General features: G+C 38.9%; 5 protein-coding genes across 5 annotated transcripts; 2 read left to right on the forward strand and 3 right to left on the reverse strand.

The window, feature by feature from the left end:
• Window positions 1-107: 107 nt before the first annotated feature.
• BGW36DRAFT_397565 (Alpha/Beta hydrolase protein) lies at window positions 108-971 on the reverse strand (the record flags this gene model as incomplete). Its single annotated transcript, XM_046218317.1, has 4 exons — window positions 108-217; window positions 243-244; window positions 322-569; window positions 591-971. The coding sequence occupies 4 exons, from the start codon at window positions 969-971 to the stop codon at window positions 108-110; spliced, it is 741 nt and encodes a 246-aa protein (XP_046072704.1).
• Window positions 933-1,753, reverse strand: BGW36DRAFT_270695 (uncharacterized protein; the record flags this gene model as incomplete). Its single annotated transcript, XM_046210145.1, has 3 exons — window positions 933-1,060; window positions 1,114-1,441; window positions 1,559-1,753. Coding segments are annotated over 3 exons (651 nt in total), but the record flags the coding sequence as incomplete, so codon positions are not given.
• A 421-nt stretch (window positions 1,754-2,174) lies between these two features.
• BGW36DRAFT_379848 (MFS transporter) lies at window positions 2,175-4,447 on the reverse strand. The gene is made up of 9 exons (XM_046216265.1): window positions 4,384-4,447; window positions 4,152-4,277; window positions 4,026-4,096; window positions 3,932-3,974; window positions 3,714-3,877; window positions 3,491-3,651; window positions 3,209-3,440; window positions 2,710-3,157; window positions 2,175-2,652 (listed from the first exon to the last, which is right to left on the reverse strand). The coding sequence occupies exons 2-9, from the start codon at window positions 4,174-4,176 to the stop codon at window positions 2,477-2,479; spliced, it is 1,320 nt and encodes a 439-aa protein (XP_046072706.1). The 5' UTR covers window positions 4,177-4,277; window positions 4,384-4,447; the 3' UTR covers window positions 2,175-2,476.
• A 361-nt stretch (window positions 4,448-4,808) lies between these two features.
• BGW36DRAFT_296519 (Lactonase, 7-bladed beta-propeller-domain-containing protein) lies at window positions 4,809-6,001 on the forward strand (the record flags this gene model as incomplete). Its single annotated transcript, XM_046211279.1, has 2 exons — window positions 4,809-5,170; window positions 5,221-6,001. 2 exons carry the CDS (start codon window positions 4,809-4,811, stop codon window positions 5,999-6,001), a joined length of 1,143 nt encoding a protein of 380 aa, XP_046072707.1.
• Window positions 6,002-10,908: 4,907 nt separating this feature from the next.
• Window positions 10,909-11,919, forward strand: BGW36DRAFT_281749 (uncharacterized protein; the record flags this gene model as incomplete). The annotated part of the gene is made up of 4 exons (XM_046210220.1): window positions 10,909-11,154; window positions 11,227-11,609; window positions 11,696-11,791; window positions 11,859-11,919. Coding segments are annotated over 4 exons (786 nt in total), but the record flags the coding sequence as incomplete, so codon positions are not given.
• Window positions 11,920-15,996: the final 4,077 nt, after the last annotated feature.

Genomic DNA, 15,996 nt, shown 5'->3' on the forward strand with positions numbered 1-15,996 from the left:
TGAAGCGCCTTGTAACGTTCACATTAATATTCAGGCCTTCGACTTACGGGATTGGCCTTCTCCGATCTGATTCAGGAGGCGCGTAGGTGACCTAGTTGGCATGGGAACTACAAGCTTGAAGCCAAAAACTCTTCGACAGTCTTACGAAGCTGAAAAGCCTCCGGTAAAGTCTCACTCCAGTTGAATCCGTGCAACATACCCTCAGAGACCAGCAGTTCTTAGCTTCCAATACATTCGAATACCACTGCTCAAGCACAGATCACATGTTCCCACCGATATAACGGTTGGGGAAAATGAAGCATCGTAATCGGCATATATGACGAGTATAATGGATCTGTGAGATCTATATCATTGGGCTGGTAATTTCGCTGCACCATGGCAGAAAGGAAACTGGCCGGCATGATGTCCCTGCCCTCATTGCTCACCATGGAGTCTCCAGCACCGCTGAGATCAAGAGCAGGAGTGCAGAGGAATAGACGTGCAGGCATTGGAATCCCTTCGGAGTGCGCTACAAGCAGCATCAACACCAAAATTTGCGCTCCCGCAGAACTACCCATTCCATATATATTCTTCGCTCCGAATCGGGATACCAGTTCACGATAGGCGGCGAACGCCTCATCACGGGCTACCGGGTATCGAGACTCGGGTGCCTTGGAGTACTCTACGGAATAAACGCGAATACGCATCTCTGCTGCCATAAGCAGCGCCGCTCTTTCGCGAGCACTGCCCATGATGACTCCGCCACCGAAGAAGTTGAGCAAGATCTTGCCTTCGTGTTCACTGGCTAGGTTGGGAGGCTCTATGACTAGAAGAGGAATCGTCGCAATCTCTGTCGGCGTAACTTTGAGCTTGTGCCTGGCAATCAGATCTTCTTCGTTTGGACTCATTTGGGCAGCCATCTCACGTCGAAGTCCTTTTGCTCGCCATTGTCTAGGAAGACAAACCAAATATCCTCGGGAAGCCATCAACATGGTGGAGTCAAAACCAGAGCGATGGCGATCAGGGCCACGAAGTTGGATAAGGCGTCCGGCGCCGCCGGCATATGTGATCCACGATTTGCCTCGCATAGTCACGAAATTCTTAAACAAGGTGAGTTCATAGTTCAACAGACACAATGAGATTCTCTCGCTTCAAAATGTACGAGAAGAAGGGTAGCACACAGCGTTTCAGATGTCAATCGCAAACGGTGGTCCTGGAGAGCGCCTGACAGACTCACAAGAGCATTTGCGTATGCGTTGTGGCTCCGGATAAGCATCTCTGTAGAACCGGCCTTCTTCGCAAAGTAAGCTAATGCCAATGACTCTACGGCTATATCCATGGCATAATTCTCGTGTAAAACCTCCGGGACATGCCAGAGCCAGCTTCCGATAAAAGAATGTTGCGCAGTTAATTGGCCGAGTGGAAAGAGATCTTGCACAAACGAAGCGACAATACCCTTTTGCTCGAGGCTTCGTAGTTCTGGAGGGAAGCCGTTCCACATAAGCACATCAAGAGAGCGAAAATCGAAGTCTGACAGACTATCTTGATGTATCTGGTTGAATTTGTCAGTCTGTGGCACAACCGCATTATGTTCGGCAGGAAACGAGATGTGATGAGGAAGTGTCTCTCCATAGATGGACATGGAGGACAATTCCCACACCGCTCCTGTCGAAGACAGGGATTTCCTGCGACGTGCCTGGCCTCGAGGTTTGACACTTTCATTGACGAATTTTAAGCGACTTTGATATCCAGGGCACTTTCGGCCGCCTCGTCTTAGGGTTATTTTGTGGGTTAGGCTTGGTTTCCCACCCGAAGGGAGGAAACCAAGCAATATCTTTTGTATAATTTTTGATATAACTTTCAATATAAGACTACTCGGTTTCGAATAGCCTTCGGATCAAAGCCTACCATAACTATATAACAAAAACCGATAACTCCCTCCCTAGTAGCTTTGCTCTATAGCATCAACATTAAGCGGTGAAGCTTCAACTCGCCCACATATAGTCTTTCCGGACACCCCCGGCCACGGCCCTGCCAAGACCGTGTTACAATTTATTATTTTTACTATAGATAATATATTAAAGTATTAATTATAATAGATCTAAATTAGAACTATTATCCTTATGAAAATATATATATAGAAAATATTATAAATAAATAAATAGTAATACTCTTATTTACCTAGTATAATACTAGTGCTAACAAAATTAAATGGCGGTACTAGTACCGCCCTTGGTATAAAGGAGGGAAGTATTCGACTCTGAATCATTGGCTGCGCCTCCCCATCTCTTTTTGTATTGAGTTTCTATTGATTATTCCATGTCCCTAGAGGTTACACGAAAAACTTGGATTAATATCGTCGGCATTTCAAGGAATCAAGGAAGCCTGCTCTACTAAACATATATCAATTCATTTGCGCAACTCCATTGTATAAAATAATCAATCCGCTTTTGACCAATTTAGGGGATGTACTTGCCCTTGGACTTGTCTAGCACGATCAAACCAAAAATCTGAATCCTCGACGCCCAGGGCGTTCTAAAACACCAGCCACAGCGATCTGCACAGATTCACAGTCATCAAGCTTCTTATTCAGATGCACAAGGACGAATCGCAGCACGGTTGCAGAGAGGATTGCAGCGAATGAGGTAATGCAATTAACTGACATCGCAGTTACTATTTCAAAATTAATATAGTCTGGCCGAAAAGAAGGAATAGAGCAAGGAGATGTACCGTATCTCGGACTAGCGGAGTCCAGGTACATATAACTTGCATAAATACTGCTTGCATTACTAACGGCATTAATAAACGCCAATGCTGCCGCTCTTTTCGCCGGTGGACGGGGTAAAATATTCGAAATCCACCCTAATGCGACTACGTATCCAGTATATATGCCGGGAACCATTAACATCATACTCAGATATCGTGGTCCTGGAGTAGTCGTTGTAGCAGCAATGACGAATGCAATGATGGAGACATATAATGGGACAGTGATATGAAAATATCGCTCTCCTGTACGGTCTGCGTGCCAGGCATTTGCGAGCGCCGTTAGCACGGCAAGAGCGTAAGGAGGTGCGGTAAGTAACAAAGTTTCGATTTTTCCGTATTGTAGCGTCTGTACTACTGTCGGGAAGAAGTTGGTCACGGAGCCAGAGGAGACGGTGCAGAACACCATGATTACCTGCCCATGGTATTAGTCAAGAGAAGAGAAGAGGAGGGTCTAATGCCATACCAATATCCACGTCTTCATATCAGCCAGCGCCATTTTGACACCATGCAGCAAGGTCTGATGCTCGCTGTCAACCCAATCATCTTCGCCAATATCTTCTTCGAGGCGCCAGGCGGCCAATCTTTTCTCTTCTTCAGAGAGCCAGTCCGTGGTTCGAGGGAGATTAGGGAGGACTAGTGCGGATATTGCGGCAACTACGACTGTGATAGCACCTTCGATGATGAATAGCCATCTCCTAAATATTCAATTAGTTAGCTTGATAAAGGAAGGAGGGGAAGAAGGTACCATGCGCGAAGACCACATCTATCATCCATGTGGCCCGTGATACCAGCAGCAATTAAACTCGAGAACGCCCCAGAGACCAGAGAGCCACAGTAAAGTATGGCTGTGCGCAGGCCAAGTTCTCTACGGGTATACCACGCAGAGAGATAGTATAAACAACCGGGCTAGTCAAAATAGTCAGCCAAAATACTACATGAAAGGGGTACGTACAAAGAGAGAGACACACGAAAAAAGCAGCCTCGACAAATCCGAGCGAAAACCGAACCGCTATCAGACCTCCATACGACTGGACACCGGCCGTGGCAGTGGATATAATACCCCATACGGTCATTGCAGTGGGAAGATAGATGGCTGGTTTACCTAATTTATTCAAGAATAGGTTGGATGGGACTGTTGATAATTAGGTTGGTCAATCGATCACAGAGAGTGAGTTTGTCGACTTGCCCTGCACCAACAGATAGCCAACGAAGAGACTACTAACTGCAGTCTACAGTGTGTCAGTTATCGCTTGAAACCGTACACTGGCATGGCGACTTACCTGATATTGATTGCCAACCAAATGCAAATCATCCTCTAGCCCAGCCAGTCGCGCGACTGCGATATTATTCCCTTATATATAGTCAGCATGACCAAAAAACAATATTCTGTATAATTGAAAACTCACTATCAAGGTAGTTCAAAATATACATAATCACAATGATTGGCAGTAACCGCAGGTCGATTTTCTTCACAAGTGCCCTCTCTGCAGCGTCTCGCTCAGACGATGGTCTAATCACCGACGCCAGAGTTTCTTTTGCCGGATTAATTGCTTCGAAGTCAGCCATTGCAATCTCCATATCATTACTGTCTAGATGATCGATCGGGTTGACTCCTATCTTGAGGTGGGCACACTTTACCTAGGAGTCTCCTGGGCGAAGATAACTCAGACCAGTTTCAAGGCTGTCCTCTCGGCTGGCAACGATTGTCTAGTGATAAAAAATGCTTCATTGTAGTTGACGCTAGCTGGCTTGGATGACCGGTGTACACTAAATGGAGAAATGTCTTCGGCCGGCCGGCCAACTTTTGCCGATCCCAACTTCGTATCATTGGGCACTATTACAGTACTGTAGAATTAATGATCCGCTATTTCTGGTTGCTGACTGATATTTCTGATGAATTGTATAAATAATCCACACCCCTGGTACTGCACATCCCAACAAGGAGCTGGTCAAGGTAAACCTGAACAGGACTGAACTAACGAATTCAATTAAGCGCTACGTTCTCGACAATGAACATACTCATCATGGCTGTCTTCTCTTACCTCGCCGCCTGCTCCTCTTTTATGTTTGCAGCCGCATCGGCATTGTCAACTCTTTTTGTCTCCCACTACGATGGACACGTTTTCACCCTCAATCTAAACGCATCTGGTGGCCATCTCATTCAATCCAACTCTCTACAAGCCTGCGGCAGCATGCCCAGCTGGCTAACCTACGACGCGGCGACAGCCATGCTCTATTGCGTCGACGAATCCGGATCCAGTGCCAATTCTGGCAATGGGACCTTGTCTAGCTTCGTTGTGGACACGAGAAATAAAGGCTCCAGTGCACTGACTAAGGAGGCAACGACGGAGACGTTACCTGGTGGTGTTGCCAGTGTGATTTATGAAGGTGATTGTCATCGGAGATATTTGGCTATTGCGCACTAGTATGTCCTTTTTCGTCTCTATATGATTGGATAAATATTGACTCTAGCAGCGAAGGATCAGCCGTGTCAACATTTCAGCTCCCGCTCACGCCCAGGTCCACGGCATTGCAAACCTTTGAATACGTGCTCACTGAACCCGCGACCGACCCGTCGCGCCAGGACGCACCGCATCCACATGAGGTCTTTTTGGACCCGACAGGAGCATACGTGCTCGCACCTGATCTGGGTATGGACATAATTCACATATACGCGATCGACAAGGCGACGGGTAAATTACATGAATGCAGCCAATTCAAAGTAAAGGGCGGAAATGGGCCGCGACATGGCGCATGGACTACAGGCAGCAATAGTGAGAAAAGCGCCATACTATACATTTCTAATGAATTAGCAAATACTGTTGGTATCTACACAGCTACTTACAGCGAGGGCTGTCTGGCCCTGCGAGATGCCGGCGAGGTAACGCCTTATCCCAAAGACGTACCCAACACGGCGACCATCGCTGAGATCCGCATCGTGGGCGGCAAAGATATATACGTCTCGGTACGTAATGACCAAGCGTTCCCGCCGAATGATTCAATAGCATTTCTCGAGACATCTAGGACGGATGATGCTACGTACAAGACCTTGACTTCGTCGTATGGGAAGACGCCAAGGACATGCGTGATTAACAAGGCTGGCACACTGCTCGCTATCGGAAACCAGGCTTCATCAGATGTCGCAATTGTCGAGCGTGATCCGAAGTCGGGTGCATTAGGCAAGCTTGTCGCGCAACTGCAGGTTGGGAACCCTGGGCTCTCCAATGGACTGTCTAGTGTTGTCTGGGCGGAGTAGGGTTGGACAGATTGTAAAGAATTAAAGGTCTGAGTGAGCACATTATGTATATCGAAATAATTTGATACGCTACATTAATAATCATCCTAAGATTTGAGCGTGATAAAAAATCATGGAAATTATTGCGAGATGTTATTTCTAGAGATTTAGGTGTTTTTCCAACTTCCTAGCAGGATTAAATCAAGTGCTACTTCCATCTGCCCTAGTCAACGCTTTTTAGTCATCCAAGCCTTATTGGTGTTCCAACATATTTTGCGCTAACTGAGAACACTATTACCTACTTCTACGTAAACATGAGAAAGGACCGAGAATACAATTTGATCGTTGGAACCTTACTGCCTAGTACGGCTTAATCCGATGGCAGGTCATCCGCTTCCAGAATACAATGCGTATCTATTATCGCTAATGGGGTTCTTCTCCCCCTGGTCGGACACCACAAAAATTAATTCAGCTGCTGGAGGATGGGAATGCCCTGAAACGACCGAAGGGAGAGGAAGGGATACTATCCTGCGGGAGGACGTGCCAAGCCTGCTGTCTCGTTTGCCGTGTCGCCCTGCAAAATCTCGCGCCAAGACCACCCAGACGGCTCTCTCATTGGCCCAACTCGATGCAGCCTCACGTGCTTTACTGTCACGTGGAATACAGTCACGTGAGTGTGCTGTTGCGCCGCGCCATTCCTGTTTCCATTTTTCCTTTCCCAGTTGACGACTCCGCCCTTCAACGATTCAGGGCCACAGCGGGTGGGGAGCACGCGTCACTAGTTGTATTACGACTAGTTGTTACGATATCAACTCAAGCATTGCGTGACATACGTCACGCGGTATATCATGTGATAACTAGTGACGTGTGCTCCCCGCCCGCTGTGGCCCTGAAACGTTGAGGAAATGTTGAGAGAGCAAACGTGGATAGAGTAGATATTGGATTGGGTGGTTTGTACTTTCAAGTCGGCTTGTGTTGTTCTGTGCCAGTTTAGAAGTGTTTATGCGGGACGCTAGCACATATTTGGTTAGGCAATGATAGTAAGCTTTGCTTTCAGCAATGCAGTACCACTAGGCATTCTGTTCCAGGTCTATCCATTCGCTAGTGGAGCACTTTAGCGTAAGCAAATTCCCCCAAGCCAGCTTTGCCTGGTTCGTCGCACTTCGCACTTTGCATTTCGCATTTCGCACTCCAACTCTTCACGAGTTGATATGGAAACACGCCCTACCTTTCTGGAAGGGAGTTGATATGTGCACCCGACATATTACAGCGTACACCCACACTAATTCTTTTTGAGTAAGGCGTGTAATCAGCTTTTCTAATAATTTACTAGTAGTATTGATCGTTTCTTTGAATTATGAGAATTTTCAAGTCTTTCACCGCTCCTTGCCAATACTAACAAATCGCACCCCCCCAGGCTGCCACCCTGGGGGGTGCATAAATCAAGTTGACTTTATATTAAACTATCTAAAACTCTCAAATTAATGTTTTTTGGTGTTGTAGAAATGTCTGAATCGCTCTTTCTGATGCCTTTTATACTGGCGTCAATAAACCTTTCTAGTATAGCATTATAAGTCGAGAATCTAGAACAATTCAGTATAACCTTATTAGTGGATTAAGCAATCTGTTTTCATGATAAAGCTGATAATTTAGTGCTGTACACCGATCCTGACAATATTAAGAAGAATATATATGCTTTAGTGATTGAAAATCGTCTATATGAGGATGATGGGGACGTTAATACGCTTTTAGATTTAAAAGGTTTAGAAATTGATGATGATGAGGACTTTCTCTTTTATTTTAAAGATTTGAAGCTATCTAAAAGCATTTATCTATCTATTCTGACTGATTTTCGAATGGAGTTGATGTATATTGAGGCGTAACACTAACTCAAACGCCGCTTTGCTTAAAAATCACGCCGGATATGGCATCGTTATTGGAAAACCTTGTTGTTATCATGAGAAAGTCGCTAATGTTGATTTTATATGTGACTGTGGCGGTTCATATAGAAATTGGCGAGGGTTGACTCTAGATAATTGGTTTTGACTAGATATATTAACTAGAAAGACTTTCTGTTTATTTCTAATCTATATGAACTGTGGAGTTGATAATTAGAATCTGGAAATTATTGATAATCAGTATAATCATATGTTGAGTAAGAATCCTAGTATTCATCCTGTTCAATGTCTTAATTTCTTATCGGACGAGATATGGCGCGATATTATGAAGTTTTATGAAGCTAATATTATCTTTAGAAATATTCATATTGCACTTTTCAAGAAATATGGTAGTGTGCTGATTATTTGATGGGATTTGTGTAACCTCAAGGCGCTTATAATCAATGAACAATTGACTGGGTGATCCCCTATACAAGCGTTAATTGATGAGGTTAAAAGAGATGATTCTTTGATCGTCCAGAAATAGACTTGTGACTACTCTTTACAAGCCTAAATAGCCAACAAGCCACCTGCCGATCCGTGCCAGGGGAAAGTGGCGTGTGACAGACCGGTACAGTCATTCTCGAAATCTGTTTGACCAACAAACAGATGATGATTGTTCGCTTACTCCACTGCCAAGGCTTCAGGGCAGATTACATTTCCTTTGATTAGGCATCCATTTTTAGATAAGGACAAAGCCACCAATCAGTTTCATTCCGCTCTGAGCCTAGAGCTTAGCAGTGGGACCTGGAAATAACCAACACGTGTGTTTTACTGGTCAAATTGAATGATCCACTTGAGAGTGAAATCGTCTGTAGGCGATCCAAAACACCCTTCTTCTCCTTCCCCAACTTACTCAAATTTTGGTATCTGCAGGCATTCATATCCTAACAGATATAGTTTAAACCCTACTTAAAACAAAGAAATAGTCATCTTCAGTGAAGACTTGCACACAGTTCTCAAATTTGCAACACCTCGCAGTGAGAAGCAACTACCATAGAGGGCTGTAATCTGAGAAGTCGTTTCGCGCGGCAAGTGATATGTAAGGCGTATTTCCATGTCAACAGATAAGGCGAGCTTGTATTGCGAGATTAAAATGCACGGATTTTTTGGTATCGGAATAACAAATGAAAAGACTGCACTGTATTTTTATCTAAACATGGTTAAGTTCCAGCTGTTCCATCAATTAAACTAGATTTTCATTGTGGAGTGCGAAGTGCGATGAACCATCTGCTTTCAGGGTAGGAAGGGTTCATATCGGTCTATCATATGGCTCTTATACAACCCTACCCCTCTCTAATCTAAAATGAAAATCGAAACGACTAGTTAGCAAGTAAAAATGGCGCTTAGCACGCAATGCCTACCTTCCCTGCAACGAAACCTGTATTTCCTCACGTATGATAGTCGCCTAGGCAGCCTATAACTTGGTATCAAAAGGCTTTACACAATCTATATTCCGTGAAATGTTGGAAATGCGAAATGCGAAGTGAGGAGTTTGAATGGTTCTATATAGTGAGGAAATAATAGTATAGATTACCACCAATTACGACACATGTTCCCATTTATTGGACATAGTAGACGCAAAGGAAGGTTTGCAGAAAGCGATTTCTTGAACCTAGTCAGAACTAGGGCTGCGCAAAATGACCACTGCTTTCGAAAAGTCCAGCTTCAAGCTTGTCATCGCTAAGACAAGGTTCACTAATTCTTGTTGATAATCATTTTAAACTTTGAGTGAATAAAAAGCATGGCACTAGTAGTGGACCCAAGCCCCCAATTTCCGGGGTCAACCTGCTCGGAGAAGTTGGCCCGGGCGGGTTCGACCATACTCCATTCCTAGCACTAATGTGGGGTGTTTAGGAAATTGTGAAGCACCCGATGATTTGCTACGATCTAGTGGAGAGTCCCTGTCAAACCCTGGTTAATAGGCCCCGAACTTTGTCGAAGATCGTAGTCGATGATCACTACTTCGTATAGAGTAGCACTATTTCTCAGATCCATACCAGGTGATTTCCGTGGTTGGTAATTATACTCCCCGGTACGCCCGATTGAGAGGATCACCAACCCATACCTGTTGATATTAAAATGAAGATCGACAACCCACTGTATTTTCTAGACGCCACCTGATCAAATCTCTGCGCGCCGAGGACAACGTTTCGGAGAAAAAAGCCTCCACGCCCACATTCCATTTCGGCGAGCATTCCTGCCAAGCAGCTAAGATTAAGCAGGCAGTTAGGTCCGTATTGGGTTACTGCCCACCATATCAACACATACAATTAGGTGTGGTACCCTAGAGATGAGCATGCAATCAGTCTGCGATCGCGCCATGCAAACTACGGAAGTGAAAGACAGACAGCTAATATTGTTTTCATTTTAGATGGTAATTGTTTCTTCTTTCTTTACTCCGAAGAAAACTGAGGGTTGATATACACAGTAAAACCATCAGATTGATGGAATTCCACTATTGTAGCTCTTGCCATGTAATTGATCAAGCCTTAGTTTACAACAAATCTAAAACAGAAAATTGTGCGTAGCTTCGGTGAGCTTCTTCGATGTTCAATAGCAAGGGAGGGATCCGCTGAATATTATACGGAGAAAGACGTAACGCGCAATCAGCTCTGGTTGAGGTCGGCTTCCGAAACCGAGTTCTGGACCATCAGTGGGGTCACCAATGGAAACAAATACTGTATGTGCTATCAAGTGGAGGTTAATAATGGGAATTCATTCGCCATAGGAATGGGTCACGCATAAAGCTAATGATATCTTGCTAAACAAACTTCAATAGACCGAATGAGCACGGTAAGCTGGTATCTTTGTGATGCGGTCATTACTCTCTTGGTGCAATTATAAATTGTGAGTGTGTTGCAGTCTATACTCATGATATATCCACCACTAATGTTTATTCGAAAGATATTCACAATGGTAGCGCCGGGATCTGAGGCCATGGCTGCTTTGAGCCCGCCTCCAGGATATGCCAGCAACTTCCGGAACCCTTACTCGTTACAACACTATACGGTCCTCACGGTGGCGGTGGGCCTCACATTCACGATGCTAGCTCTCCTGTTGCGCGTCTTCACCAAGGTCTATATACTGCGAGACATGCAGGTTGAAGACTACCTCTTAATTTCCTCTGGCGCCGGCCTCGTTGCTTTTTCAGCAGTATTGGTAGACAGCGGTCGTTCAGGACAAGGGACTCATCAATGGAATCTAACCATCGAGCAGCTTCAGCAAATTCTCAATGTATGTTGGGCTCTCAACCATCTTCATACATTTTCCCTAGCCCGATGACGCATCCAGCTGACTAGTTGACAGCTTTCCAATGTCATCGAGGTCATCTACTGTCCAGTCATGTTAATGGCAAAGCTCTCGGTGTTGTTTCAACTGAATCGAATCTTTGTCGTGAGCCGCACAACTTTGATTTACTGGCTTACACAAGTCCTGATTGGAGGAAACATCTGCTGTTATCTTTCTTTGGCCCTAGCTCTTGGTCTCAGCTGTATTCCGCGCGCGAAGCTCTGGGATCCGGAACTACCAGGCCACTGTATCTCCTCCACCAGTTCGATCATAGCTTCGTCGGTCATCAATATTGTCTCTGACGTGACCATATTAATACTGCCGGTATTTGCAGTATGGCAGTTGCAGTTACCTGTGAAGAGCAAACTCATAGTCAGCGCTGCATTTGGATCTGGCATATTGTACGTGGTCTTCCAACCTTAACCTCTTCCCCTCGGGCCGCGTGAAAACATCTGGCAACCATTGGAATGCTGACCGGACTTGCTAGCGCTTCTGCAAGCAGTATCATCCGACTGGTCTATAGTATCCAACTGACTCATACCCAAGATTTTTCCTGGGGAATTGAACCGGTCGGGCTCTGGGCGTACGTGAGATCGAAATCTTCGCTAAGTTATGACCGGATCCCTGCTGACTGGAAGCTATTCCTGTAGGATTGCAGAAATTTCTACAGTCATTCTTGCCGGGTCGATTCCTATTCTCCCAAAGTTCGTGGTGTGGGCTTGTGGTAAGGAAAGGTCTGGCCAGACGTTCAGTATACCGGGATTCAATTCCAGGCGGTCAGTAGGCATATTGTCCAGGGAAACTGATCAACTGCCATTTGCTGGTGATCGAAATGAGGTTGGTGGAAATTATCCGCATTCGGGACGAAGGAACAGGGACAGCACACTGGCGAGATGCGATACTAGCTGTGAATCCATTGCCGTCGAAAGGCGTCACGACGAAATCCCCATGCGTATCGTCAAATCAGTGCATATGGAGACTACGTTTGATTCTTGGCCCATCTAACATATGGCAAGACACCTATCCACTCTGGATAGTCGCTCGGAATGCAGAAACAGATGTGGTCTGGAGTTGGCGACACCTACTCGTCATTGTATATCTTCCCGCTGTATCACTATAATCTGCTCTTCACCTTCTCAATTATTCTATAAGGCAAATGTATGGTTATGAACAACTATAAATACAATTGATATATCTATATTATTAATACTAGGGTGGCCGCGAAAACGGGACGGTTTCGCTGAAACGAAGTGGGAAGGGAAATTTTTGTCCCACTTGTGTATGGGAAATATAAGATTTCCCATGTGAAAAGTTTCAGTAGAGAAGATTGTTCTAGATAAAAAGTTTTTGTATAATTAATTTTCTATTTAGGATTTTCTATCTAATATTTAAAATTTTCTATTTAATAAGTGGAAATTTTTTTTTTTTTAGATTTTAATAAGAAATTTTAGTCTTAAGGATTTTTTATCTAAGAAATTCTATATAGTCTTTGAATTCTTATAGAATTTTTTATTTTATTATATAATCTAGATTAGTATAATTTAGATATATTAAAAGATATATTATTATTATAAATTATTATTTAATTTGAATAATTTATATATAAATATTAGATATTAGGCTGTCATTTGGTTTGGTTCTGGTCCTGAGTTTCTGAATCAAACCTAAAAGTGGGTTGGTTCGGTTTAATCTCTAATATTGGAACCAGAACTGAAAATTGAATAGTTCTAACTCTTTAAACTGAAATTAAACTATATTAAAGAAGAATTACTAATTATAATTAGATTAATCTGAGTCTAATCCAGTTTTTATTTAAATAACTGAACTATATAAAAGAATTTTTAATTATAGTTAGATTTTATCCTTAAAAATATATTAAAATCTCTCTAAATTTTAGTGAATTTAATAAATAAATAATATAAAAATTATAATTAATTATTTAAATTATAATTTTCTATCTGATTATTAAGATATATTAAAAAATAAATAAATAATAATGAATACTATAAAATAGATATAGAAATATATATATTTTTTTTATTAAATATACTATATAATATAATTTAAAAAAATATATATAAAAAATAAAAAAAGTATTATTATTATCTAGATAATTCTTAGATTATAATTTAAATATTAAGAATTCATTATAATATTTATAAAAATATTTAAAATAAAGTTCTAATTCAAAAAATAAGAATTTAATTTATAAAAAGCTGCTTTGGAAATAATTATATAATTAGTAAAAATTATAAAGAATTAGAGTTAACTTTAAATTATTAGTATTATTAATGATAATTTACTGGTATTCAGATATTCAGATAAAACTGAATTGAAAATCTAAATCGAATTAGACCCAAATAGGCCCTAAAAAACTATATGGTTCTGGACTTAGTGAACCGAACCATATTAGTTCGCTGTATATAGGACCAGAACTGGACCATTCGGGTTTCAGATCGGTTTTGGTTCGGTCCGAACCGAACCAAATGACAGCCTATTAGATATGTATTTATTAATTCTAATTATTAATTATTGTTGTTGTTGTTGTTGTTATATTCCTACACTGATGCTAGAGGCTTTCTTTTGGTATTATAACAGAATATCTAAGGTCTAATTATCTATTTTATATATTATAACCATGTGGCTGCTTTTCTTAAAAAGATTTACTAATCAATTAAGATATTCTTATATATCTAATTAATCCTATTTTTACTTTATCAATTAATATTATATATATATTATATTCTTTCTTTATTATAATTCTATATAGCTCTATATGATTCTTTTTTTATAATAAATTCTTTCTTTTTCTCTATTCTATTTATTCTTTATATATTAGATCTTAGACATTTAGTAGTTTTATATTACTATAAGAATTTACTATATTCCTTTTAATTCTAAATTAATATAATACTTAGAATAGATTATATAATTCTATTCTAAATAATCTTATACTGTATATCTATCTCTTTATTACTTAGATCTATATTTAATAAAAAAAAGACTAAGAAATAAAAGATAAAACAAAAAATAGTTAATCTATTATAATCTATATTATATATCTATTAAATATAGATTTAATAGATATAGATGGTAAAAACAGCCCTGATTTATCTATAAAATAGAAAATAAACCTTAATTTAAGAATAAACTAAACTATTTTATATATATATTTTTAATTATATAAAAAGATTTTTATATTATTAGAGAAGCTATATTCTGATTTATTATTCTACTATATTGAATATTATAAGTTATTAAGAGCTATATAGTTAAGAAGTATATATTTAATAGTTTATATTATAATTATATTATAAAGATGATATTAATTATAGTTTATTATACTGATATATATTAAATACTTATTAAATATAATTTTCTCTATATATAATTAATTTATAGCTATACCTTTAATTTAAATTATCTTAATATAGATTTTTTTAGATAATTTAAACAGAGCTAGAAGCTATTAATGTAGCTTTATGTGAGATGGTTACTGGAAAGCAGGCAAATATTGGGATTTACTGGTCAAACATAGGGTTTGTTTAGATATAGACTGATTATTAACCTGTAGTATATATAGCTATAGATATAGATTATATAGTGTTTCAGCTAGTTAATGTCTTAGTAGTAGCATTATAAGATCCTTTAAAGATATTTCAAAGATACTAAAAGATTATAGATCTCTTATAATATATAGAGTCTCACATTATTCTAATACTAGTTTGCGTGGAATCCCAACAGGTGTCCATATAAAAGCTACCCAGCACTAAGCTTAATTAAAAAAGATACTGCTAAGATCTATGGGAATACTACCTATAGAAATAATGATGAAAAATTTCTAAATTTAAGATTAACATATAGATTAAAATTAATAACTCTGAATAATCCTAATTTAAAGAATTTCTAAATTTAAGATTAATATATAGATTAAGATTAATAACTCTAAATAATCTTAATCTAAAGAATTTTAAAAATTTGAAATTAATCTAATTATATTAAATATCTTTTATATAATATATTCTCTTAAATTATTATTTTAAATAGTAATTAAATACTATATATTTTTATTTTTTTATATAATTATTATTATAAAATATTAAAATAGCTTTTAAATAAATTATTTAAAAAGAATTAGATATTTTTATTAGATTATTTTTTAATATTGATTTATATAGAATCTCTATAGATATATTATATAAAAAATAACTTTTATAAATATATTAAAAATAATATTATAATTATTGATATAAAAAGAGAGATAGTAATATATATAATTATATTTCTATTTTTTATAAATATATAGCTTATTAAATTAGAATTTTATTATTTATACTATAAAAAATCTTAAATTATTTAAAGTTAAAAAGATGTATATTAATTTAGATAAATTATATTTTAATATTTTTCTTTTAATATTTATATTAATTAAATAACTTAAAAAAAAGTTAAATATAGATTAATAAATATCTATTATTAATTTTTAAAGTTTATAAAAAGTTCTTTTAAAGACTAAATTAAAAATAAATTATAAAAGAATATAGATTTTAAAAGTAATCTTATAAATAGATTTAAAGATATTAAATATATATTTATTAATTATAAATTAAAACTATATATGTTATATATTTATTATTATAGTAGATTTTCTATAATAATATTTAATACTTTAAATATTTTTTAAGTTATAAATAATTATATTATATTATCTAATATTTTTATTTTTTTATTTATTTTATAATACTTATTCTTTTTTTTTTCTTATATTATAATATTATGATGTATTAT

The sequence above is a fragment of the Talaromyces proteolyticus genome (assembly GCF_021365285.1).
Source record: "Talaromyces proteolyticus strain PMI_201 chromosome Unknown BGW36scaffold_6, whole genome shotgun sequence".
In the NCBI taxonomy this organism is placed as follows: Eukaryota; Fungi; Ascomycota; class Eurotiomycetes; order Eurotiales; family Trichocomaceae; genus Talaromyces; species Talaromyces proteolyticus.

What these genes read in the sequence shown, in the direction of transcription:
- BGW36DRAFT_379848 (XM_046216265.1), bottom strand. Translation starts at nt 4,176, where the DNA reads ATGTATATTTTGAACTACCTTGATA. An exon ending in TTGTCGAGGCTGCTTTTTTC is followed by an intron (nt 3,652 to 3,713) that starts GTGTGTCTCTCT and finishes TATTTTGACTAG; the next exon opens with CCCGGTTGTTTATACTATCT. An exon ending in ATATGAAGACGTGGATATTG is followed by an intron (nt 3,158 to 3,208) that starts GTATGGCATTAG and finishes TACCATGGGCAG; the next exon opens with GTAATCATGGTGTTCTGCAC.